This window comes from Bos indicus x Bos taurus, chromosome 1, assembly GCF_003369695.1.
Source record: "Bos indicus x Bos taurus breed Angus x Brahman F1 hybrid chromosome 1, Bos_hybrid_MaternalHap_v2.0, whole genome shotgun sequence".
In the NCBI taxonomy this organism is placed as follows: domain Eukaryota; kingdom Metazoa; phylum Chordata; class Mammalia; order Artiodactyla; family Bovidae; genus Bos; species Bos indicus x Bos taurus.
This window is the reverse complement of record NC_040076.1, coordinates 110,558,894-110,586,588: the sequence shown is the minus strand read 5'-3', so window position 1 is coordinate 110,586,588 and position 27,695 is coordinate 110,558,894. Positions and strand designations below refer to the sequence as shown.

General features: G+C 42.8%; 1 protein-coding gene across 2 annotated transcripts in view; it reads left to right on the top strand.

The window, feature by feature from the left end:
* Window positions 1-27,695, top strand: part of KCNAB1 (potassium voltage-gated channel subfamily A member regulatory beta subunit 1) — a 450,729-nt gene that overhangs the window by 412,748 nt on the left and 10,286 nt on the right. For both annotated transcript variants that reach the window (XM_027542870.1, XM_027542880.1), the window contains exons 9-13: window positions 10,015-10,100; window positions 10,770-10,890; window positions 11,976-12,070; window positions 21,312-21,432; window positions 26,122-26,210. In XM_027542870.1, the coding sequence (XP_027398671.1) occupies window positions 10,015-10,100; window positions 10,770-10,890; window positions 11,976-12,070; window positions 21,312-21,432; window positions 26,122-26,210 (512 nt within the window). The remainder of the gene's footprint in view (window positions 1-10,014; window positions 10,101-10,769; window positions 10,891-11,975; window positions 12,071-21,311; window positions 21,433-26,121; window positions 26,211-27,695) is intronic.

The following is a 27,695-nucleotide window of genomic DNA, read 5'->3' as shown; positions in this document are numbered from 1 at the left end:
CCTCTTAAATTACCACCAGTTAGTTATTACCCAAACAGAAGGATTCCAAAAGTTTGAAAACACCCAGGTTTAATAGGAAATAGTAGGCACCATGCTAGATTATGTTGAAGGAAGAGGTGCAATTTTATGATCCACATTCTCCATTATTTCTTGGCATGTCAGCAGGCAGGAGCGATTCCAGGTGAGAAGCTGGAAAGACTGGACATAGTGATAAGAGGATTACAGAGAAATAATGAGGATAGAGATGTACTGAAAGATAAGAAAGCTAAGTCATTGCCTTAAGCAAGTCACTTGGCCATCCTTATCTAAATATAAAATGAACATTTGCTTTTTTGCCAGGATTAAAGAGCACATGTCTGATGCAGGAAGAAATAATATTAGAAGTACTCAGCATCAGGCAGTCTCCTCCTCTGTATCAGGGAGCTGAACCAGGAATGAGCAGAATCTCCAGGACTGCCTGTTGGGGACAAAATCACAGCATTCAATTCTTACAGCAGGAAGCTGTCTTAATTTGCAAGTTCTGCAAATAGGATTTTGTGGTTTTGGAGCTTATTCAGTTTGAGACAAGGCAAAAGATGGACGAGGGAGAGTGGCATCACAGAGGAAGGTCGGAAAATGCCACAGAACTCAAATAAGTCCAAATAAAGTGTCTCTCAACCCCCGCCTCCACCCACTGATTCTTTTAAGGTAGGGATTGGCCTAAGGATGGCCACACCTTTTTTTTAACTAGTCCTACAAAAGTAACCTGGTACGTCACTTCGGAACTTAGGGGTACTTCAGTTCAGTTCAGTTATTCAGTCATGTCCGACACTTTGCAACCCCATGGACTGCAGCACGCCAGGCTTCCCTGTCCATAACCAACTCCTGAATCTTGCCCAAACTCATGTCCATCGAGTCATTGATGCCATCCAACCATCTCATCCTCTGTCATCCCCTTCTTCTCCCGCCTTCAGTCTTTCCCAGCGTCAGTGTCTTTTCCAAGGAGTCAGTTCTTCCCATCAGGTGGCCAAAGTATTGGAGTTTCAGCTTTAGCATCAGTCCTTCCAGTGAACACCCAGGACTGATCTCCTTTAGGATGGACTGGTTGGATCTCCTTGCAATCCAAGGGACTCTCAAGAGTCTTCTCCAACACCACAGTTCAAAAGCATCAATTCTTCAGCGCTCAGCTTTCTTCACAGTCCAACTCTCACATCCATACATGACTACTTGAAAAACCATAGATGTGACTAGATAGATCTTTGTCGGCAAAGTAATGTCTCTGCTTTTTAATATTCTGTCTAGGTTGGTCATAAGTTTTTCTTCCAAGGAGCAAGCGTCTTTAATTTCATGGCTGCAGTCACCACCTGCAGTGATTTTGGAGCCCCCAAAAATAAAGTCTGCCACTGTTTCCACCATTTTCCCATCTATTTGCCATGAAGTGATGGGATCAGATGCCATGATCTTAGTTTTCTGAATGTTGAGCTTTAAGCCAACTTTTTTACTCTTCTCTTTCACTTTCATCAAGTGGCTCTTTAGTTCTTCGCTTTCGGCCATAACGTTGGTGTCATCTGCATATCTGAGGTTATTGATATTTTTCCCAGCGATCTTGATTCCAGCTTGTGCTTCATCCAGCCCAGAATTTCTCATGATATACTCTGCATATAAGTTAAATAAGCAGAGTGACAGTATACAGCCTTGATGTACTCCTTTTCCTATTTGGAACCAGTCTGTTGTGCCATGTCCAGTTCTAACTGTTGTTTCCTGACCTGCATACAGATTTCTCAAAAAGCAGGTCAGGTGGTCTGGTATTCCCTTCTCTTTAAGAATTTTCCAGTTTGTTGTGATCTACACAGTCAAAAGCTTTTGCGTAGCCAATAAGGCAGAAGTAGATGTTTTTCTGAAATTCTCTTGCTTTTTCTATGATTCTGCAGATGTTGATAATTTGATCTCTGATTCCTCTGCCTTTTCTAAATCCAGCTTGAACATCTGGAAGTTCATGGTTCATGTACTGTTGAAGCCTGGCTTGGAGAATTTTGAGCATTACTTTGCAATTGTGTGAGATGAGTGCAGTTGTGCAGTGGTTTGAGCATTCTTTGGCATTGCCCTTCTTTGGGATTGGAATGAAAACTGACCCTTTCCAGTCCTGTGGCCATTGCTGAGTTTTCCAGATTTGCTGGCATATTGAGTGCAGCACTTTCACAGCATCATCTTTCAGGATTTGAAATAACTCAACTGGAATTCCATCACCTCCACTAGTTTTGTTCATAGTGATGTTTCCTAAGGCTCACTTGACTTTGCACTCCAGCCTGTCTGGCTCTAGGTGAGTAATCACTTCATTGTCATTATCTGGGTCATGAAGACCCTTTTTGTACAGTTCTTCTGTGTATTCTTGCCACCTCTTCTTAATATCTTCTGTATCTGTTAGGTCCATACAATTTCTGTCCTTTATTGTGCCCATTTTTGCATGAAATGTCCTCTTGGTATCTCTAATTTTCTTGAAGAGATCTCTAGTCTTTCCTATTCTATTGTTTTCCTCTATTTCTTTGCATTGATCACTGAGGAAGGCTTTCTTATCTTTCCTTGCCGATCTTTAGAATTCTGCATTCAAATGGGTATCTTTCCTTTGCTTGTCTGCCTTTAGCTTCTCTTCTTTTCTCAGCCATTTGTAAGGCCTTCTCAGACAACCATTTTGCCTTTTTGCAATTCTTTTTCTTGGGGATGGTCTTGATCACTGCCTCCTGTACAAGATCACAAACTTCCATCCATAGTTCTTTAGGCACTCTGTCTATCAGATCTAATCCCTTGAATCTTTTGTCATTTCTACTATATAATCATAAGGGATTTGATTTAGGTCATACCTGAATGGTCTAGTGGTTTTCCCTACTTTTTTCAGTTTAAATCTGAATTTGGCAGTAAGAAGTTCATGATCTGAGACACAGTCAGCTCCCTGTCTTGTTTTTGCTGACTGTATAGATCTCTGTTCATTTCCAAGGCAAACCATTCAGTATCACAATAATCCAACTCTATGCCCCAACCAGTAATGCTCAAAAAGCTGATACAAGACCTTCTAGCACTAACACCCAAAAAAGATGTCCTTTTCATCATAGGGGATTGAATGCAAAAGTAGAAAGTCAAGAGATACCTGGAGTAACAGGCAAATTTGGTCTTGGTGAACAAAATGAAGCAGGGAAAAGGCTAACAGAGTTTTGCCAAGAGAACACACTGGTCATAGCAAACACCCTCTTCCAATAATACAAGAGAAGACTATACACATGAACATCACCAGATGGTCAATACCAAAATCAGATTGATTATCTTCTTTGCAGCCAAAGATGGAGAAGCTCTATATAGTCAAGTCATTCATACACATCATAAATTATAGTCATCAATGTATTAAATGCAAAGGGATGAACAGACCCACATACAAGGCATCACACATTCACAAGCATACAAGGCAGTCAATTAAGTGAATGCCCTGGTATTTTTTTGTCCCCAGCCTACCTTCTCCCACAATGTACTATGCACAAAGCCTTGCAAGATAACTAATCACACAACTTTAAAGCTAAAAGTGGCCTTACATACTACCTACTGAGAACCTGCACAAGCAATTACCTTTCTGAGTCTCAGATTTGTCATCAATAAAATAAAGATGAAAACATTACCCACCTAAACAGTTATTATAAGGACATAAGTTAATATAAGTTATTATATGCTCAGTTAATATCAGTCTGGTCATTTGTGTTGAAGAAACTGAGATTCAGCAAGGTTGGAGAACATGTCCAACTTCGTGACAGTGATGAGACAAAACCCAGAACCCAGAGTCTCCTGTGTGCTCTGGAAGGCAGATGGAGCCAGGCCTGTCCTCAGACAGTAGGCAAACCTTTAAGGCTAAACATGGCATCACTCCATTTATGGATACAGGTTTCCATTCCAGTGATGAAAGATGGTCCTCTATGTGCTGATGCTCAGCTGAGCACTGGGAGAGGTTTCTCCATAGCCAAGATGGTAAATGACTGACAGAGATCCAGGAGGAAACCTCTAAGTCACAGACCATGAATATAAACCACCACCACAAGCTTTTGAAGTTAAATAAGTAAATAAACAACTGAAGTTAGATAAACAACAAACAAACAGCTAGTCTGGAGTAAAAACTATTTTTTCTCCTCTGATGAAACCAAGCCCCTACATTCTACCAGTGCCCCAGCCTCCACTGCAGTCCACTCCCCTTGAAAGAGCGCAACCATTTTTGGCCTCTAAAAATGGAAATTGTGTTTGGTTAAACCTAATATTTGTGAATTAACCTATAGCATGTTAGTATTTTAAAGTGGTGCTTTGCTTATTAGGGACTCTTCTTTCTTTTCTATTTTTTAAATCATTAAAGTATGATAACACATTTACAGGTGACTTGGAAATAATAAAGTTACATATAGTTCCTCTATATGTTACAATTATTATTTTGTGTATTTACTCTCAGCATTTTGTAAGCATAACTGAACTATTTATAATTGTTAATAACATTTGAGCTTTCAATTATGCCTTAAAACAATGAACTCCTAGCCTGTTTCCTCATCTAGAGTAAGAAGAAGCTGCCCTGAATTATCTCTAAGGTTTCTATTGTTTTTATCATTATGTGTCTGTATGGCCAGATTTAGTACATTTTATTTGATCAAAAAACTAATTTGTGCCTATTTGTATCTTTAGTCCCTACGGTTTATTGTTTATGCAGTATAACAACTTGCATACAACTTTCAAAGTTCTAGGGAAAATTTCACATGAAAAAGGTTTAACGTGAACAGCTATTTTCTGCATGTTTCAGTTATTCAGTCATGGGGGCCAATTAGAAAAGTAAATATATTTATCAGCAAATTTCTTTCACTCAAAATAAGTAGTTTCACTTAGTCATTTCACATAAAATACGTATTTTTAAACAGAGATGACCTATGTTACTGAATGAAGAATAACAACTTTAAAAAAAAAATAAAATGTTAATATCTGAGCTTATTTGAGAAGAAACAACCAGGACCACATCCTGCTTACCTGTTACTCAGTTTGTGTTATTCTTTTAGAGTCACCCACCAGTTGGTCTACATACATTATCTCATGTCAAGCTTTGGAAGAATTCCACAGGATCAATACGTCCTCACTTCACAGATAGAGAATGGGATATTCAGGGAAACAAACTCGACCTGTAGCTTTCATAGTCAGTTCTGTGCCAAGGATCCAGGAAATAAGAGAGAGAGAGCTGTCTGTGTACTGTGGGCTAAATAATAATGATGGTTTCAACATGGAAAGCCGGAGAAGGCAATGGCAACCCACTCCAGTACTCTTGCCTGGAAAATCCCATGAACGGAGGAGCCTGGTAGGCTGCAGTCCATGGGGTCGCTAAGAGTCGGACACGACTGAGCGACTAAGCACACAGCACAGCACAGCACAGCATCTGGGGTGAGGCCCTAGGACCTGCATTTCTAACAGGTTCCCAGGGGCTGCTGCTAGTGGTCCAGGCGCCACCCTTTAGCACTAGCAGGGTAGACAAGCACAGCGACCCTAAACCCAGGCTGCGCATGCAATCACCTGGGTTGAGTTTTTAAAATCTCGATGCCTGGCTTCACCCCCCAGAGATTCTGATATAATAGACCTTCTGTGGAGCCCGGGTAGTGTCGTTTTCCAAGCTCCCCAGGTCCTTTCGTGTAAGAGCCACTCGTGCTGAAGCTTCCTGGAAAAGCGGGGAGTCAGGGCAGAGGGAGCCACATTCAGTTCTGAACTGCCAGATTGAATCAGTTTGTCTGTCTGCATGTCCTTTCCCAGAGGCGGGTGGAAGCAATGCACTAGATGAGCTTCCTAACGTCGTTTTCCCCACTCAGAATTGATGCTCTGACTGGGATGCTTTAAAAATGCATTTCCCTGGTTGTCAAGTAAAAGCTTTTAGACACCCATTGATTTTTTTTTCTTAACAATGCTGCCCTCTAGTGTCCTTTAGTAGAATCGTGTTAAAAACCCACCTCAGCTATCAGTACAGTGACTTCCTGTTAGAGAGCTAAATAACTTGGGGGATTTTTCTCTAACTTTAAAAAAAATTGAACAAATTTAATATGCATTAAACTAAATTTTACTTTGTGGCCACATGGATCTCCATCTGCTGGCTCTCCATTCTCTGCATTCCTCCCTGGATTCTGTGCAGCAGCCTCCTCCTCCCAGAGTCCTCTGCATTCCACCAGCCCTTCTCTGCAGAGTCAGCAGCCAGACTTATCGGGGAGCAAAGAAATCGCCATCAACTAAAGTGCCTGGGGCATGGGGGCATCTTGCATAGGCTCTTCCACACTCAGAATTGTTCTTTCTCGCCTTTTCCTCACTTCGTACCTCGTTTTCACTTGATTGAGAGTTTATTGTGTGCTATGCTGTGCTGTGCTTAAGCTCAGTCGTGTCCAGGTCTTTGCAACACTATGGACTGTAGCCTGCCAGGCTCCTCTGTCCATGAGATTCTCCAGGCAAGAATACTGGAGTGGGTTGCCATGCCGTCCTTCAGAGGCTGTTCTTGATCCAGAGATCAAACCCATGTCTCTTACATTTCCTGCGTTGACAGGCAGCTTCTTTACCACCAGCACCACCATTCATCAAACAGGGTCTCCCCTGTCTTCCTATGATGACTTCTCCAAACCTCCCAGGGTCGTGCCATCTTGCTTGAAGCAGCATCCTTCCCACTGCAGGGGTTTTGTCCTCCGTCTCACTTTGTCCAGTCTCTCCCTCTCCATTCTCCCCAATCTCCTAGCCCACATCCTCAGTTAAATCCTCTATCTAGATTACTCTCAATGGCATATAGGCTTTCTCTTGAATCTTTCAGTTTTAAAATAAAAATCTCCTTTATCCTAAATACCCACTTTAGCTGCTGCCCCCTTTCTCTGCTCCATTCATTTCCTAACTTGAGTCCACCCAGGTTGTCTCTAACACCTTTCCTTCCTCATGCCCAGTCTTCAGTCAGCTCCAGCCTGGCCTTGGTCCAAACACACCAAGGACACTGACAACACTCTTTCCAGGCTCTTCGTTGACCTCCAGCGTTCTGGCCTTTCTGATTCAAATGCTCACATGTTCCAATCTTTGGGCACAGGTCCTCCTGCAAGCCCTCTCCATTCTTGATTCCAAACGTCCCCACTCTGGCTTCCTTCCTACTCCTCTGGCTGCCAATGACCCAGAACCCCACAGTGTACTCTTCCCAACTCCTGCTTTGGCTCTTCGAAACTCTTTTGTTTTCTCTGGGCAGACTTCCCTTACATAGTCTCATTCACTCATGGATTTAAATACAATTAATAGACTGTTGATGAACAAATAGCTCACCTTCAGCCCAGGTTGCTCACATATCATTATCCAGTTATCTCTACTTGACATCACCCCTCTGTCTCTCACAGGCATCTCTATTTTTGGCATGTCCTAGATGACTGGATGGCATCACTGACTCGATGGATATGAGTTTGGGTAAACTCCGGGAGTTGGTGATGGACAGGGAGGCCTGATGCGCTGCGATTCATGGGGTCGCAAAGAGTAGGACACGACTGAGCGACTGAACTGAACTGAACTGAACTGATGAAGGACCCTGACTCTTCCTCCCAAACCTGTTCCTCCCTCAAGCTTCCTTGATTCCTCCTTTTCCTCACTTGCCACATACAGTCCTTGGGGATTCTATCCACAAAACAGATTTTGATCCGTTCATGTCTGTCTTTGCTATGACCTCCTGATTTCAAGCCCCTTATCTCCTTCCAGGAATGCTACAGTAAACCTCCTAATGATCTTCCTGCTTCCTCCAGCCCTCGCCTCACAACATGGTCAGATGGTGTTCTGAAATATATACTGCATCATCATTCCCTTACTTAGAAATATTAGTGACTTCCCATCAAGCCCTGAATAACAAACACTGTTTGCCCTCTGCCAGCTTCATCGTGTAGCCCTGCCTTCCTTCCTGACTCAGCTTCCTCCACCATGGCTTACAGATTGTGGGTTCACCAAGCTCTGTCCGGCCCCAGGGCCTTGTCACATGCTGCCTAGAATATTCTTCCCTTGTTTTTCACCTGACTGGTGCCTTTTTATTTTGTATGCCTAGACATTACTTCTTCCTTGACCAACTATATATGTTTTCCTTCTCATTCCTGATCTCAGCCCCCTATTTGCTTTCTTCATAACACATTACATTTTGTGGTAACCCTAAACTCCCTGAGTCCAGGAGCTTTGTATTTATCTTACTCACAGATGAACCTAGTGCCTGGCAAATATTAGGCTGTTAGTACATTACAGGAAATAAGGGAATGAAGGAATGGGAAGCGTCACAACCTCCACTGCACCCTACCTGCTGTTGTCAAGACCTTGGTGACTCCCACATGGCCAAGCCACTGGACCACGTCCTGTGCTCATCTTACTTGATTATGGAATAGAGACAGGGGAGCATCTTGGGTTCATTTATTCCCTGTTAACCTGTTAGTGTTTACCAACAAGTTTGATTCGCCACAATATCTCCAGCACCCAGTACAGCAGACTCCTCATAAGTCCTGTTGGTTGAATGAATACCTCAGCTCTGAATGAAACGGGATGTGAAAGGAAAGGGAAGTAGTACAACGATGGAGAGTTCCAAAGAGAGAATACTTAGGGGCAGATATTTAAGGAATGGCTTTGAATTTCCAGAAATGTTAGCACACGTATTCATTTCTATTTAAAGACAAGAAAAATGTTTCATGTAACTTTTTGTGTCTCGTTTGCTCTGTAAAGGAAGAACTATCTTCATAGATTTGGTTGTTGAGTAATAAATTGATATTTAGGAGTCTTTCTCCAAGAAGGAAAAATATTTTCTTTACATGCCGAATTCTACCTCTGTTGGGTAGACTCTGATGAGTAAAACATTCCCATCTTCCAAACAAAGACCAAGGGCAATTTAAAATGCTTTATGTAAGTCAAACAAGCAAGGAAGCTAGGACCCTAACCCTCACTGTCTCATTCCAAATCCTGTCCCTGATCAATTAAGACAGTGCTTGCTGGTGAGAAATAAAATAACACAAATACTCAATTAAAGTTTGAGACAAGGATTTGATTCTGCTGAAGGACATGTAACCTACCAGGTATTATCAGTAGGGTAAGAAAAGCCCATGACCTGCAACCCCTTGAAAATGTGAAATGACCTGGCATCCTGGGTGTTTGGCTGACCTGGTTTGTAGAAGAAACCCAACCATGTCTGTGACTTTTCACTCAATTTAACTTGAGGCTCTCCATGCTCTCTGGTTCTGTAAAATATTGGCTGGTTCCAAGAGGATTAGCTCAACTCCACCCCTCTGGGAAGAGATTCATTTTCCTGTTTAGGAAATGTGATGTCAAGCTGAAAGAGGCTGATGAGCAAACAGGGTGGGGCCACATGGAGGTCCAGGTGAAATGCATGACATGGGTGTCTTAGAATGAAGTTTGGTCCAAAGTAGTCAAGGACAGGGTGTGCCAGTGTGGGCTGGGAGCCGTTGGGGCTTCAGCTGTTTGTTCAGCATTTAGTATGTTTATCTTTCTGCTAAACACATTGTTATTGAGTCATCTCTATTAAACAACAACGCTGCGTGAGGCTTAGCTCTGTAAATCCAACATACAAAGGCAGGACTTCTATCCTCAATGACCTTCCATTCTACAAAGTCAAAACAAATGCTTTCTCTTACTTCTCACTTTAGTGAGCAAGGTACCCAGGTTCTGAAAGAGGTGAGTCATGTATTCTTTTATCTGGCCAGGAACACTGAAGCAATAAAAGTAAAGGAAGAACTTAAGGTGGTCACTCTTTTTTTAATATCATTTCATATTGTTGCTGCAAACTGAAAATGGAAAGTCAATTTACCCAAAAAGTACCATCCACCTCCAAACCATCAATATTTTATGTTAGACTATTATGCTATCACCAGTGTCAAGGTAATTATACTAATCCAACAAATAATTGCATTAAACATCTAAGCTTTGGGCAGGAAAAGAAAAAAAATACTATATAACTTTGAAAAATATATGTAATGCTATCTCTTTGGCTTTCCATAGAAATTGTTCGTGCCATGACACATGTGATAAACCAAGGAATGGCCATGTACTGGGGAACTTCTCGCTGGAGTGCCATGGAGATCATGGTAATTCCATTTCCATTTTTAAATGACCATTGAGTACCTATTTTTATTTGTCAGACATCATGTATAAGTTGTAAGACCTTTTGCAAACTTTCTTCACAATCACAATGGCACCAGAATTCTATGATCAATTTCATCATTGGATATGGGGGCGGGTGGTGGATCTTATCAGCTCAGAATACAACATGGAGGGTGCAGGTCTCTAACAGGAATCGTGTTTTAGCATGGTCTTTGGTAGTAGTTTGGTAGTAAGAGAGTACAATTCTCAGCTAATGAGACATATGACACAATATTCCAGGGTTTTTTTTTTTTTGACGTATTAAATAATGGTACTGTTCATAACATGCTAATTATAGATCATTTTTATATTATATATTAGTTAAGTTTTATTTCTTTAGGAACCTAGAAATAGTCAAACTATGTTTTCTTTGTAATAGTTCTTAATTCACACTTTGACTAATTTTCCCTGGACTTTACTCATTCCAAAACCTCCCAAAAAATAATTTCCTGATTTGGTATTTCTTAGTGAAATTGATGGTCATAACTTTGCTTATTATTTGACAATCTAGATTTTCTTGGTTTGTATTGATTTCACTAAAATGAATTTTTTTCATGCATACAGACTTATTTCTCATCAGAAATAAATTCAGTTGCAATTGTATTTCACCTTAGGAAGCCTACTCTGTAGCAAGACAATTCAACATGATCCCACCAGTCTGTGAACAAGCTGAATACCACCTTTTCCAGAGAGAGAAAGTAGAGGTTCAGCTACCAGAGCTCTACCATAAAATAGGTAATCTTCACAATCAAATTGACTCATTATCTTTAATAAGAGGATCAGGGATCCAGAAAAAAAAAAAAAGGTGTGACTGAAATGCTTTCCTAAATGTTCCTAATTAATGTAGGGATTGTCAGCACTATGCATTCCAGAAACTAGAAGAAATCAAAAGGACTTGTATGCAATCTCTGGAGTATCACTCATGAAAGCCAAGCAGAGCTGGCAGACAAGCTGTTCTCAGTAGGTGTTCAAAAAAATGCATGTAGAATGAAAGGAAGAAATAATGAATAAACCTGTTTTTCATAGGGTAGTTGCTCTAGCCAAGAATGCATCTCTGAGTGGGTTTCCCCAAAATGATGGATTTATACATCTGTTATCTCCTACTCTGCCTGGAACTGAGTCAGAAGGGGAATTCAAGAATGGCAGACAAGCCAGGGACACATGTTTGTGTAGGTACACATGATGCCAAAGGGAGGGAAAATATATATATACAACATGTACACAAGAATTTCGGATATCAGAAAACTTAAGCCACATTTTCAGGCATATTTATCGAAACAGGTTCCAGAGAAACTTTTTCGTAAGAAATGGGGGTTTACGTGAGTGGGGAAAGTGCTGGGTAAGAAAACAAGGATAAGAAAAGTCCGACAACAGAACAGTGGTTGTTACGGCTATCACCATGTGCTCACTGTGTTCTCTGTGCACCGGGCGCGGTGCTCCTCCTCCGACCAGGCACTGTTGAGGCACTGCGTGAACAAGCGAAGCACTGCATTTTTGTGCAAGCAAAAGTGCTTATCGCTGAGTGTAAAAAGAAATGTAAATTTGGGGCATCAGGAAACTCTGGATAAGCCACATTTTCAGGCTTGATTGTATGCCCTCCTCCCCATCACCAACAGTGCACAGTTGATGGGCTTATATTAATAAAAATGAAGCACACAGTTTGTAAATGCCTAAACTTTAATGGAATGATTTATGCTGATATTAACTCATATATATCTGGCCAGCTTTTCCCCATAACTAACCAGGTCCTTTCTGAATACCCACTCACTTTTGATCCCAGTTTGCAGAAGTAACTTTTTAAGGTTTTTTTTCTTCTATAGGAGTTGGAGCAATGACATGGTCTCCACTGGCTTGTGGAATCATCTCAGGAAAATATGGAAACGGGGTGCCTGAAAGTTCTAGGGCTTCGCTGAAGGTATTTTCCTCCACCTCTAGGAAAGAGTCTGGGCATGGGAACGAGGGAGAAAAGGAAACTGAACAGAAGAGCCCAGCAGCAGCCTGAGGCTTCCTGGCTCAGGCCGAGTGTGGCCTCAGCCTGGCAGGCGTCCCCTGGCAGTCCCCCAGCCCTCTGGAGGGCCCTGCTTCTGGTCAGGCTTCAATGCAGAAAGCTCCCCTCCTCTGCGGACCGGGAGAGATGCCCAGTGACCTGGTTGGATTCGTAGGACTCAATTTCCTACATTTATTTATTCTTATATTAAAGAAGGCATTTCATTCCTCCTTTGACACAGACGGAAATGTAAAATCCATCTTCTATATAAGAGGATCTCATTTTACTTTTCTTAACAAAATTTAAGGCATGGAGGTTTAATCCATATGGGGCAAACTGGTTGTACTGAGTAGGTTTGAGGTTGGTTGACACTTCTTAATATGTGAAGGTGGGGGTTAAGGAAGGAAGGTTTGGGGCAGATACAGAGCCAAGCATCTGTCACTGAGGCTCAGGGCTGGCATTTGCAGAAATCAACTCCAGTTGCTGAGTCTTGCCGCTTGAATTCTTCTCTGAAGAGTAAAGATATTCAAGATCACTGACATAAAATTAACCTCCATTCAGAACATCTTGATGATTAATTTATTGGAGAGTACTCCAAACATCTCTCCTTGTTAATAACAACATGTCTGTTTTTAAAAACTTGAGAGAATGTGTAATAACATTAGAATCACAAATTACTCTGTAATGTCAAGGGAGAGAGAATATTGGCATTTTTAAAATTCACACTTGCCAAACGCCCCCAAAAGGAAGCAGAAGTCTGACACAGCCTCTTGCTTCCATCAGCACAAAGTCAGCACAAGGACAGCTCAAGTTAAGCCTGAACTACCAACACTTTAATCAGTGTGGCTGGAACCACTGTGTGCTTCCCGTCAGGACCTTCTCCAGACTCTAGGTCTATCACTTTTCTTTCTGCTCTAACAGTTGACCTATTAGTGTGTTTGTTCTCTAAGATAATATACATATTTCCTAAAACATGGTGACATGGTCCTGCTTCTAGCTTTGTATTATTACACTGATTATCCTAAAATATTAAATATGGTCTTGTGTCTGAAAAAGTCAAAAGTTTTAAATAAGTTAGCAAAGGAAAACTAAAAGCATTTTAGGAAAGAAGGGATAAAAGGAGGATGGCAAGAAAAGCACTGAAATTGTGATTTTAGCTGAGCACCTACTGCTTGCCAAGCACTGGGATAAGCATGTGTTTGTTTTTTACCTCCTTTTATCCTCACAAAGATAAATGGATACAGATGGCTTTTAGTCAGTTGTAGCTAAGGATGTTAAGTTTCTTACATTCTTTCAGAGACTTTCTGAAAAACTCAAAGTGTTTCCATATACGTGGGGTGTTTGTTCTCAGACTATCCTTATAAGAGGGTAAACCTTTTCCAGATGCAGAAACTGAGAACAAAGATATTAGATAACAATCCAAGGGCATAAACTCATAATAAAGTTAGCAGTAGAACCCAGGTCTCCTGACTCTCAGTTCTTCTCCCTAAAGGCATTTTTGTTTCCCTTCAAATTAATGTTTTTAAATGAGGAAGAAGTAGCAGCGCTGTATTTGGAGTATATGATTGACTGATCTCCATCACTGTTTGAGAAAAGGCTACAAGTAGCTGAAAACCTGCTTAAAATGCACTAACTAAAGGGGGGGGGGGGGAGGGGGAGATGCAGAATATTTGAAGGTAGCTAAGCCCAAAAGCAACTCAAAAAGTATTTCTTGTTGTTGACTTTTCAGCATTTTTTGAAGCATCCTTAACAATAAGCATTAAAGAGTCTCCAAAGGTAAAAGGAAGCCAGTCCCAAAGCACACGTCTTAATTCATCAGCCTAAGTGCTTTCTTGACTAATATATGTACACTTAGAAAAGCCACTTAAGCAAAAATTAATGCCACTAATAATAATGTTATGTGTGTGTGTATCTCTCTCTGTCTCTCAACCTTAAGAGTGAGCGAGAATTGTAATAGTAAAAACATTTTTTTTTAAAAATGGAGCATGTTGGCCTTGAGGCACTCGGGCTACGGCCCCAGTGACGGCCCATCTTATGGCCGCTACTACGGCCTGGGGGTGGAGATGTGCCGGTGCCTCCGCTTCCGCCCATCTACTCCCCGTGCCCCGAGCCTCCCCAGCCTCCCATTTCCTGGCGGGGGCGCGGGGGCGGCCCGGCGGAGACCACCTGGCCGGGGGAAGGCGGAGGAGGCAATGGCTACTAAGCGTCTGGAGGCGCCTGGTCAGAGCCTGGTCATGCTGGCGGAGGCCACCAGGAGTAGCCACCATATCCTAGTTACAATTCTAACTATTGGAATGCTGCTGCCCGACCTCCGGCTCCTCACCCAAGTACATTCCCTGGAAGATCGGAAATGCAAAGCCAGTTTGAATTCTTATACAAATAGGGGATATGGCCCACCGTATCCCACTGGCCCCGGGACAAATACTGCCTCATACCCTGGGGCCTATTACACACCTGGGTATGCTCAGACCAATTACTCCACAGAGGTTCCAAGCACTTACCGTTCACCTGGCAACAGCCCAACCCCAGTCTCCCGTTGGATGTACCCCCAGCAGGACCACCACCCCCACAGCCTAAGGACTCCTCCTACACCTACAGCGAACCAGATCAAGACATGAGCCAGCACAACTTTCCTTGCAGTGTCCATCAGTACGGCAGTCCTCGGGATCAGTGAACAATGACAGTTCGGAGCTTTTGGATTCCCAGGTCCAGTATAGTGCTGAGCCTCATCTGTACGGTAATGCCACCTACGAACATCCCTGCACTCAAGACGAGGGTAATCATCTTGCTGAAGAGTGTTTATCTTCAGATGAAGGGACTCCCCCAAGCATTAAAAAAATCATACATGTGCTGGAGAAGGTCCAGTATCTTGAGCAAGTAGAAGAGTTCATAGGAAAAAAGACAGACAAAGCCTACTGGCTTCTGGAAGAGATGCTAATCAAGGAACTTCTGGAACTGGATTCAGTTGAAACTGGGGGCCAGGACTCCGTCCAGCAGGCCAGGAAAGAGGTGGTTTGTAAAATCCAGGCCATACTGGAAAAATTGGTGGGGAAAGGGATTATGAAGGGATTTAGAACAAAGGAGAAGCCTGTTACTAACTCAACCAAAGAACTCTTGATTTTGGTTAATTACCCTCCTTTTGAAATGCCTGTTGATGACAAGAAGCAATATATTCCAACTTTCCTTTGATAGAAAGCTTGAAAAACTGGTAAAGGACTTGGAAGAACAGTTGGGTTATGAGTTGTTTTCAGACCAGTGAATGTAATAGGGAGCTCTTGGGTTATCGGTAATGCCAAGTAGACTCTCCCGGTAAGAAATATATGGGTGTCCTCGGCAAGCTGCTTCTTATCAGCAGGAGGGGAATTCACCTTGTGTAACAGGCTCCTCAGAAACCTACAGGATAAGACTGGATGTTCTTTGGACAGGCTCTGTTTTTTTAAAACATCTGGATAACTTGTCACATTTGTATACATTGTAACTGCTTTCACCATACACTTTGTGTGTAAATTACAGCTTGGACTTTAGCCCCCTTGGACCTCTGTTTTGTTTTGTTATTTGCAGTTCACAAATATAGTATGATTATCTTAAAAAAAAAAAAAAAAAAGAGCTAGGCAAATAGATAAATAAAATGGCAACTTTGACCTTCCCCCAAAATAGAATGGTTGGTATTTCACAATGGCTATTTTAAGTTACACCAATAAAGATGCTAATATTTTATTTCAGTTGTAAACACTGAACTGTTAGGTATTTAATACTCAGTTTATTTATCCTATCTTTTAGAAAGTAATACTACCCATGTGGCTTTCTGGGAGACTGCATGTGGCCCACCACTGTTACAAAGACTTCTAAATCAGTGTCATCGGCACTGACTTCACTGCTGAGCTGAACACCACTACTTCGTGTCTATTAGACACCTCCACATGGCTATCCAATGGGCATCTGACATGCCTAATGGAATCTATCCACACTCCCCAAAACCTGCCCAGAATCCTCAGTTAACAGTGCCTCCACCCGTCCCTTGGTCACCCCAGCCTGAAGCCAAGGCTTATCTCAGTCTGCCTCTCCTCCTCCCTAAGTCTTATCCAGCAGGACACCAACTCCTCCAGTCCACATCCTGACCTCAGTGGTCCTTCCCTTGCACCGCCCTTGTTTAGATCATCATCATTTCTTTCCTGGTTTGCCACAATAACCTCCCATCTAGACTCTGATTCACCCCTCTTTTTCAACTGCCCACCAGTTATCTACTATCCATATTAATTATGTGACCAAATATCTTTCTAAAAGATTAATCTGACTATATCATAACCCTGCCCTAAATCCTTAATGACTTCCCAATATTGATTAGATGACAAAACCTAAAAACCCACAGAAGAGTATTCAAGGAAATACTCTTGGGGTCTTAATTGAGCCCATTTTTCCATTCTTATCTCTCCCCAAATCATATTAGTTCATTTTTTCACCCAAATGCACTATACTTGTTTTTGCCTCCCAGAAACGCCCTTCTTTTTCTCTGGCTGTGGAAAGCCATCTCTAAAGACAAAGCTTGGTTGTCTTCACTCTGTGAAGCCTGTCTTTACTTTGCAAAACTTCAGTTATTCGTACCTTCCTCTAACATTCCACAAACACTTCTTACAGACTTAGAATCCTCTGACTGCAAGCAACAAAATGCAATTCAACTTTATTTAATCAAAGAAGGGAGCACATAGACAGACACTCCCTGGGAAAGATGGAGTGGGATGGCCTCAGGGGTGACTCTATCCATAGATCTGCCCATTTTCAGGACTCTCCATCTCCTGTTTCTCTCCACATGTGTCAATTTCTGCGACTACAAATGGGTCTTCCTCACGAGCCCAGGAACAAGAACGCTAGTGACTGCCAGGCTTACATCCTTAAAGGCATATAACTTGAGAGAAAAGAGAATTTTCTATAACAGCTTCGGTACAGAGAAGACTGGCCAAGCTTGGGTCATATGCCAAGCTAGCAGACCAATGACAGGGGCCAAAGGACAAGGTGCTGTGCCTCGTTCGTGTCTTGCACTGATGGTGCGGTATTTCCCATAAAGAAGCAGTGCAAACATAGCTTCTGAGGAAATCACTGAGGGGGCACCCCAACTACAAAACACTTCTCCAGTTACCAGACAATGATTCATGAATACCTTTGGGATAGAAACTGAAACTTACTCACATAACTCACCACAGAGCCTGGCACATGATAGGTACTCAACAATTGTTTCCTGAAAGAATACAATAAGCCATAACCAAGGATCAACAATGTCTGATCAAGAGACCAGATGAAGTGAAGTGAAGTGAAACTCGCTCAGTCGTGTCCGACTCTTTGCAACCCCATGGACTGTATAGTCCATGGAATTCTCCAGGCCAGAATACTGGAGTGGGTAGCCTTTCCCTTCTCCAGGGGATCTTCCCAACCCAGGGATCGAACCCAGGTCTCCCGCATTGCAGGCAGATTCTTTACCAGCTGAGCCACAAGGGAAGCCCAAGAATACTGGAGTGGGTAGCCTGTCCCTTCTCCAGTGGATCTTCCCAACCCAGGAATGGAACCGGGGACTCCTGCATTGCAGGCAGATTCTTTACCAACTGAACTATCAGAGACCAAGTGAGCAGCTTTTAAATAAAAAGTTTAAATATAAATGAAAAGTCCAATAAGATTTATGGACAGTTCTTCCCTATTATTAGGAAAATACATTATAAGAAAAAAAAAAACAGAAAAATATATACCTTTTTGTCAAAGGGAAAGAAGAAACATGCAAACATAGGTGGAGCAAAGGAATGGGGAGAGGGACAGTCCAAGAACTCCAGTTGTTCACATTAAGAAACTAAGGATATTTCCACATTATGGTACAATTTCAGAAGGAAACATTTTAGCGCCAGCATTTTACCTAGAGATTTTTACCTCAATAATGAAGACTTTGCTGCTCTTTTAAGCCAAAGACTTCAATTGTTCAGCTAGAAATAGTCAATGATCTTGAATGCTAAATTAGGCCCACTAATGAAATGTGACTGATTCTGTCCATGACTTTATAGTTGCTGCCTAAGTTCCAGGCTGGGATTAACTGACAGCCAACTGAGGTGTTTGGGGCATATCTCACAGACTATTCCCATCCTGTTACGGTTACCTATAAAATGGCAGTCACAGAGATAATGGCCACAGCATTAGAAGATGGCAAAGAAACAGGCTTTAGGAAATTTTAAAGAATTTTGTGACTTATGTATAAAAGTAATAGCTCAGTAATCTATTAAGAAGAAGGCTCATTCAGTTGTTCCTTTGGCAAATATTTACTGAGTGTCTAGTCAGTGCTGAGCCCTGTGCTGAGGACTGAGGAGACAGATGAATGAAACAGTCTCAACCCTAAGGAGTAACTCAGGGACTTGCTAGAGACAGACATGAGAAGGGGTGAATTATGAAACTATGTGGAATCCACAAGCCCTATGTGATACACATGTCTGCATTCAATCTGAAAAACTGAAGACAACTATCTTTACTGTGTGGAATCCTGGTTTCTCAGATCTTTCCTCATCACCATATTGGCTGAGCCCCTCCTCTTTGTCAACCACTGTGTCAAGACTGGAGATGCTGACACGAACAAGAAGCCATCCCTGCCTTCCACTTGGTTAGAAAGAACAATCATCATGTAAATAAGTCACTGGAGGAATAGGATTAAGCAATATAATAGGAGTGGAAGACAAAATTTTATCTTTTGATTCATGGCAGTCCACAAGCTGGGTTTATTATTGCATACAACCACACCTATGGTCAATCTTCTTACCAAAAACACTGGTTCACTTCCATATTTAATTGAAATTTTAGTTAAGCTTCATCTCCTCCCTATGCAAACATTTTCCCATTTCTAAAACCATTAAAGCTATTTATTTCCAAAACACATTTGTTTCCTTTGGTTTGCAGAAAGTCGTGTAAATACTATGTATCTACTTTTACAAAACCCTAACCTGCTTATGTTTCCCAGTGATTAGAGCAAGAGTTATGTTGAGGGTAGAGAGAAAAGTACTCAATAAATGGATGTTTGGTATTTGTTATTTTTAGAAATCTTCCTCTCAGAGCTTCCATGGTGGCTCAGTGGCAAAGAATCTGCCCGCCATTGCAGGAGACACAGGTTCGATCCCTGGTCCAGGAAGATCCCACATGCCACCTGGCAACTAAGCCCATGGGCCGTAACTACCAAACCTGTGCTCCAGAGCCCAGGAGCTGAAATTACTGAGTCCACATGCCACAGCTACTGACGTCCCACATCCTAGAGCCTGTGCTCCGCGATAAGAGAAGCCACCACAATGAGAAGCCTGCACAGGGCAACGAAGACCCGGCACAGCCAAAGATTAAAAAAAGAAATTTAGAGAAGAAATCTTCCTCTCATTATGGAGTGTGTATGTAATGCAGACATTACATTCACACACGCACACACACTCAACACACATATCCAACTTGTAACTCAATCTTAAGAATAAAAATGTGTTGCAGATAATAAGATTTCAAAAACTAGAATTTCATAAGACTGATAAGTCAGTCAATTATTCTTTATGTATGTGGTATATACTGAAACCTGAGGAACTCTCCTAGTAGTAAAAAGCAATAACTCAAGAGAGTTTTGGCTATTGGTTTTCAAGCTTTTTTCTTTTCATTTGAATAACAGACATTCTGGTCCTTGAAAGATGTTATGAGATTGAAATGAGAATGGGTGATATTATTCCCCTTGAGGACTGCAGAAGTAAGTTCAGGGACTTTCTGATGTACCCAGCATGCTGCCCGGGAAGTGCTGATTGCCCTTAACTGTCCACCTCATCACTGCTGGCACCAGCCATCACCTCCAGAGAGATGCCCCAGGCTGTGCTTCCTCCTGGAAGAAGCTGAGGTCTCTGGAGCTGAGACTAGGAAAACTCTTGGCCATTTTGCTAAGTAAACTTAACGAAAGGAGCCAGACCATAAGCCCCTGAGATCTAGGAGGAGAACAAAACTGGGTGTGCTTATTCTTCCTTCTTTTCATATCTGCAAAATCATTCCAGAAATCATAACAAAACAATGTGGTTGCCTTTTTCTTTGGAAATCCTATCTTGTAATGATGAAAAAAATACTTGAAAGCCAGCAGCCTACTGAAATCACGTGGGTGGAGATTTGGTGATGACTGCCCAGCTTTCTGCTGCCTATGAGACGGAAAAGGTCTGTGGTGGCAACTGTGTCACCACACACACAGTGGAGGAAGTCAACTTTGCCACACAGGGGACTGTTCTTATTATTGTCACTGAAACAGACTAACATTCTTACAAATATTCTTTTCCTTTGGGTGTTGCTGTACAGTGCTAGTTTTGTACATAAGAGTCTGTTGCTCCTTGTTTCATAGTAAGAGCAGAACCTTCTAAAAAATAGGGCATTGAGAAGTTCTAAAAGATTTCTTTCCTTACATTTAGGAAATTAGGCACACTTTATAGGCTACATCAGAGTCAGCCTCGTCTTATAGGTTTTAAAGATTAGTTTCCCATTTACCTTTATAAGCATCCTTGCCTTTTTAAGTTTCAAACATTATACAAACATGTAATACACATTTGGGAAAGTCTTTATCCACTTTAAAAATGTACTGGTACCTATCCACATCTTCTAGAAAGAGTAGACAAAGCTTACGATAAACCGCATTAAAAGAATACAGGAGAGACGGGGTAAATTGAAGGCAAGAGGGAGAAAGACAGCTACAGCAAGAATGTAACATAATGACTTCCTTTGAGCAGAAAGCTTGGCACCCAATTTTCTGCATAAAAAAAGAAACATAACAGCCCTTGGTGAAATGTAAATACCTTCCCCCTCTCCCACCCACCTACATTCTAAGGGCTATCACAATAAGAACCATCTTTTCCAGACGGGATATAATTGATTATATGTCAGGATTTTAGCAACTTTTGTACATGTCGATGGATTTGAATGGTGAGCTTTAGACAAAATCAATCTGTCTTGAACCAATAAATAAGGTGCGAGACCACAGGGAACATTTCTTTGCATGAAGACATAAGCATCCTTGTTTGCAAACAGAAAGGTCAGGGCCAAGAAGACTCAGGAATTCACCACAAGGCTCTTATATTTAATAGAGTTAACAGTCTTTGCATCAAACCCTTTCCAGACATTAACACTGAAATGTTCTTCTTATCTCTAGTGCTACCAGTGGTTGAAGGAAAGAATTGTGAGTGAAGAAGGGAGAAAACAGCAAAACAAGCTGAAAGATCTTTCCCCGATCGCGGAGCGTCTGGGATGCACGCTACCTCAGCTAGCCGTGGGTGAGAGTCACGGGGGACGGAGGCCCTCTCTATTACTGATTCACCTCTCTCACATGATAAACCACCTGGTGTAGGGGCAGACAATCTCTGAAGCAAACACTCCCGGTTAATTCTATTGAAAATGAGGTTTTGTTTAGAGTTCCTCAGAGTGTTCCACATGCTGAAACACTCTTCTCACTTCCTCTCCTTTGCCTTGTAAGACAGTTTAAACAAGAACACGTCAGTGAAAACGCACACGTCCTCACAGTGTCAAGGGTGAGCGTCCCTGAACTCTGTGGTGACATCCACTGCTTCTGGCTCAAGTTTCCTTCCCTGTTGAAGCTAAGGCAGGGATGGTGAGCGGCTGAGGAGCAGGGCTGTGACTGAGGCCAAGCCACTGCCACATGGAAAGCCTATCTTAGGGGAGCAGCGTCCCAAAACTTCTGAGGGCCGTGAAGATGATTCTTCTGACACTGTGGAGTCAATGAAAGGTCACGGTCACTGGTGACAATTGAAGACCACATTGCATCAGAACAGTCCCAGAGAAATACAATGTACATCATTTGTTTAACTTTTAAATTTCCAGGAGCCATGTTAAAAAAGTAAAAGAGAAATAGATGAAATTAATTTTTAAATGGACCACATTTAATCCAATATGGCCAAAATACTGTCATTTTTAACCTGTAATAAATATAAAAAGCTTATTATATTTTTATTTAATAATATTTCACACACTTTCCTACAAAATCCAGAGTGCATTTTGTATCTATAGTACATGTCAATTCAGGCTAAACACATTTCCGATGTTCAATAGCCACAAGTGGTGAGAGACTGGGGATTAAACAGAAAAGCTAGATTTTCAGTTCCCTTGCTGAGGAGTATCTGCCAGGCTCTGTGATAAGCTCTTCATGCTCATCATCATCCCTCTGTAATTGTCAGAACAATCCCACAAAGTATATACTGGTCCTAGACCTAGTCCTCCATCACAGACGTTAATGGAATTTCCCTACTGTTATCACCACTTTACAAATGGAGAAGAGGCTGAAAAGAATTCATGTGGTAGCTGTGAGAAGAGAATAAAATGGGTATAGATTCTAGAAAAAATTCCCAAGGAGTAAGAAATAGCAGGATTGGGATAAATCGGATACAGTGAACCAATGAGATAAAAATCTCAAGATAAGTTTTGTGCAAATAAAATAACAGAATATTTGTTAAATGCTTGACCCTTCTGATGTTAGAAGGCAGGAAGATCATAGTTGGCAGTAAATAGTCGCAAAAAGATGGAAATGGAAGGAGGCTGTAGGGGGGGAATACCATTTACCTAAGTATATGTATGACTATTGCTTTAACCCTCTCTTCTAAAAAACAAAGATTATATTGAATGTGATAAGGCAATGGCAATCCACTCCAGTACTCTTGCCTGGCAAATCCCATGGACAGAGGAGCCTGGTAGGCTGCAGTCCATGGGGTCGCTAGGAGTCGGACACTACTGAGAGACTTCACTTTCACTTTTCACTTTCATGCATTGGAGAAGGAAATGGCAACCCACTCCAGTGTTCTTGCTTGGAGAATCCCAGGGACTGGGGGGAGCCTGGTGGGCTGCCGTCTATGGGGTCGCACAGAGTCAGACACGACTGAAGCGACTTAGCAGTAGCAGTTAGCATCCCTAGAGCTTTAATGAATGCAGTAAAAGGTATTAGCTATTGACATCAGCAAGTTATTTAACTTGCTATCAGTTTTATCATCTGCAAAATGGGTATAATAGTATATATCTTGCAAATGTATTGAGTAAAAGGAAATTATGTATGTAAAGCAGAGTAGGCTCAGTAAGTAACTAGTGAAGATGAGAGTGAAGATGATGATGGTTTTGCAAAGAATCAGACATCCTGTGCTGAAACTCTGTCCACTCCTAGCCATTATATATGGTCAGAGGTAGAGGCACAAAGAAAAACATCTGTTCTTAAACCATAGTCATAAATATGATTGTTAGGTGGTAACATGAAAGTGAGTATTGAACACAGCTCTGAAAGAGACAGAAGAATACTGTCTTTCTAAAGAGAAAATCTTTACAACATTTAGACTTTCACTAAATGTCAGATGTACACGACTCTTTACAGAGTCCAAGTTTAAGTTAAAACATACTTTTTTTTCCTTTTCCTCCCTCTGTGTCCCCAGGTGTCTTTCTTGCCTGTCATTTTTTTTTTCTTTTCTTTTCTATGTAAACAAGTAGTTTTGTTTTTAACCACAGAACTCTCAAACTGAGAGGGAAATTATTTCCAGACGTATTACTTTTGATCTAGTAGAAGTATGGGGGAAGGGGAGATCCTCTGGCAGAAAACAAGCTGCTGCTGCTACTGCTACTGCTAAGTCGCTTCAGTCATGTCCGACTCTATGCGACCCCATAGACGGCAGCCCACCAGGCTCCTCTGTCCATGGGATTCTCCAGGCAAGAACACTGGAGTGGGTTGCCATTTCCTCCTCCAACGCACGAAAGTGAAAAGTCAAAGTGAAGTCGCTCAGTCGTGTCTGACTCTTTAGCAACCCCATGGACTGCAGCCTACCAGGCTCCTCTGTCCATGGGATTTTCCAGACAAGAGTACTGGAGTGGGGTGCCATTGCCTTCTCCAAGAAAACAAGCTACTTGAGCCCAATTGTGGGCTGGTTCCCACGTCTCCCATCTGCACAGGAGCCAGCACACACACCTTGTTCATAAAGAGGCACTCTGGATCTGCCTGTAGGTGATCCCTGATTAGATGCTGATTATCCAGAATCATCTGTTTCCCCTGGTGTTGGCCAGCACTGCCCAGTGAGTTCTCCTACGCCTGGCCGCCCACGGGGGAATCAGCTGTTGCTGACATCAAGTAGTTTATGGGCAATAATTTTCCCAGTGCCCTGCTCAGAACTTCCACAAGCGCCAAAAAAGAGTTCTAAGTGCAAAGCAGGAAATAAAGCAGCCAAAAAAAAGCCTGGGATCACTTGGATTGTTGCCTTCATCGGACATTATTTTGCTCATGTGGAAGGATTTATGATTGCCTTAAAACGTCTGAGCATGGTAACAGCTTGACAGCATCAGTTGGTAGCACAGCCTGAGCAAATGGGGTAGGAGAGGTCTTAAGGGATGCCCATCAATTATTCACGCCCCCATTTACTCAACCAACATCTAATAAGCACCTACTGTGTGCAGGTGCTGGGCTGGGTGCTGAGCATCCAACTGCAAATAACACACATCTCACACTCTGGTGGACAAGTCAAGAAATTAATGGATAGTTTTAATACAGTGTGATGATAAAATGTGTTAGTCACTCAGTTCTATCCGACTCTATGACCCCATGGACTGTGTAGCCCGCCAGTCTCCTCTGTCCACGGAATTCTCCAGGCAAGAATACTGGAGTGGGTTGCCATTCCCTTCTCCAGGGGATCTTCCCAACCCAGGGATCGAACCCATGTCTCCTGCATTGCAGGCGTATTCTTTACCATTTGAGCTACCTGAGAAGCCCAGTTGAGAAGGGCATTGTGGAGGTGGGAGGAGGGAAGTAACATGTAGGAGTGCCAAACCCAGCTTGGGACTCAGGGAAGGACTTTGGGAGAAGGCTGTGCCCATGAGGAATTCCAAATGATGAGTAGATATGAATGAGGCAAAGGCCCATTCCAGACCAAGGGGACCACTTAAGCCAAGGGCTGGAGGAGGACAAACAGAGCATATTTGGGGATGGAGAGGATTCACAAACACTGCTGCTGACACACAAATGTCAAGGCAGAGAGTGAGGAGACAGGAAGCTAGACCAGGGATCAAACCCACGTCCCCTGTGTTGGCAGGCAGATTCTTAACCACTGGACCACCAGGCAAGTCCGGAGGCTTATTTTAGAATGAGAGAAATTTGATTACGTTTTCTTGATAAAGAGAACAGTAAGAAATAAAAAATCCAGGAGAACAAGAGAGGAAGAGAATAGTGACTCTAATCAAGTCCAAGAAAAGGCAAAAGGAGTGGGATCAGCACAGAGTTTGGCTTTGAACAGACATGACCCCATAGCCTCTGAAACTGGAGGATGTGTGTGTGTGTGTGTACTTGGGTCTGTAGGCGAATGGGGAATTAAGGGATAGCCTACCTGAGGGATTCAAGTTTCTGCACTAAGTAGGAGGCTGGGTCATCTGCTGACGGCGACAGGGCCAAGATTGAATAGGGGTTTAAGGGTAGAAGCTGCTACAGGTAAAGGCGGAGTGAGGGGTTAGAGGGTTAGCAAGAGAGATGATCTCCATGGATCTCATGTCAGGAAGAGAGGGAGTCCAGACAGGGCTGACAGGTCAGTGGAAACAAAGGATCCAGATCAGATACCCAGAGTCTACAAGGACTCCACATAACAGATGAGGAGAAAGTGAGAGCATGAATGAGATGGAAAGACAGATGGAAACAGGAATCCGGATGTCCATCCATGAGCTGTGTCAGGTGTCTTCCGGAACAAGGCTGTGTTCCTGGACTGGACGCCCCACTTGTGGGGCAGAGGAGGCCTAAGGCCACAGTTCACGTGCATGGATTCTACCAAGCCCTCTACACGACAGGGGCGCTGCTGAGGCTCAATCCTGGAGTGCACCTCCATCATCCTACAGAGTTAACACGTTTTGGTTGAGACAGAGGAACTGCAGATGGTGTTTGCAAACTCATCAACAGTCAGAAGTGCTTTGGCTTCCTGACCCGGTGCTCTCTCTTCCAGCGTGGTGCCTGAGAAATGAGGGTGTGAGTTCCGTTCTCCTGGGATCATCCACTCCTGAGCAGCTCATTGAAAACCTCGGTGCCATTCAGGCAAGTATTGCAGCCCCTGCCACCCAACTGCAGGGAGTCTCCTGGTGCCTTTGAGGACGCCCCAGGCAGTGTCCTGGCTACCCGCCCCCTCCTCCCCCACCTCTGTCCTTCATCGCCTCACAGCTGAGTTGCATGACAGCCCCGATACAGGGACGGGAGGAGAGGAGAAATGGGGACAACGGCAAAAGAAGCCACAGAACTTTCACAGTACGTGGATCCAGGGATGTCCTCTTCTTACTAACAGTCAGTCTCCTCCAGGCTTATTTCTTGGACAGTTTGTGTCTGTGGACAGTGTGTTTTAAGACCCAAGCAGTGTTCCTTACACTTGGCAACTGGGTTCCCAGGTCTAAGCATGAAAGCCTTCCCTATAACTGGCTTGAAATGGAGCAGCCATAGGACAATATGAATAATCATGTATTCACTTTTTTTCCCTACAAATATTTATTGTCAGTCTGCAGTATGCCAAGCCCCTCCTTTCTGCTCTCCTAGTATCCTATATTCCTCTCTCCATCACAGCACTTCTGTAGTATAATTGCTTGTCTCCCCTGAGGTCAAAGACCTGTGTCTTTCTTGCTTCTCCATTGATTTTCCAGTTCCTAGGACTCCATGGCCCTTAGTCAACTCAAGAAATGCCTATTGAATGAATCAATGTTTGCCATACTGAAGACAAATAGGCTCAGAATTCCAGGATCACCTCTCCCTAATAGCAGTTTCAGGAGCATCCACCCCTACTTCCTCCCCTGCAGGGATTGCCAGGCCTGGATGGTGCCTTAAGTACCCAGGAAGCCTGTAAGGGCAGCAGGAGGGGAAGAGAGTGAAGTTCTGGGAGTACTGGAGAGGGGTGGGGTTGGTGGCTGTGGTGACCAGCCCATCCCTAATGGCCACATTTCAGTCCTGAGCCTGCCTCATGCTCAGCCCAGCCAGGGGCCACAGGAGCGAGCACACCCACAACTCTTCCCACAGCTGTCACCTGCCCTAACAGCTAGGGTAGTTTGCTCATTGGGTAACAGAACTATCTTAACAGCTTCTCATCTGTCCATCTTTCCCTGAAACTAGCACTTAGCCCTGTTACCTCTCTCAGAGGGAAGTAGATGGAGATGGGGACAAACTAAACTTAAAATGTTTTAAAATTCTTTTGAAAAACAGCCCTGAATATGCTGGACATAAAGGTGCAGACCTCCTACCCATCATCCCCTTTCTTAGGGCTGTGCAGCTGGGTAAACACCTCTGCCTCTCTGGTTCTGAGAAACCCCCAACCCCACAACCCTTCCTGGATTGTGGGGTTCCCCATCTCTGCCTGGGGAATACTCCTCTTATGAAAGCCACCCCCATCTTCTCTTATTTTCACTTATGCTTTGGGAACAGATAAAGGCTACACAATGAGGAGAAGGAAACAGGAACAGTCTATACACAAAGGAACTGAAATGCAATCCAGTGATTTCAATTCCACTAATATATATTGAGCAAACTGAGAGATAGTGAAGG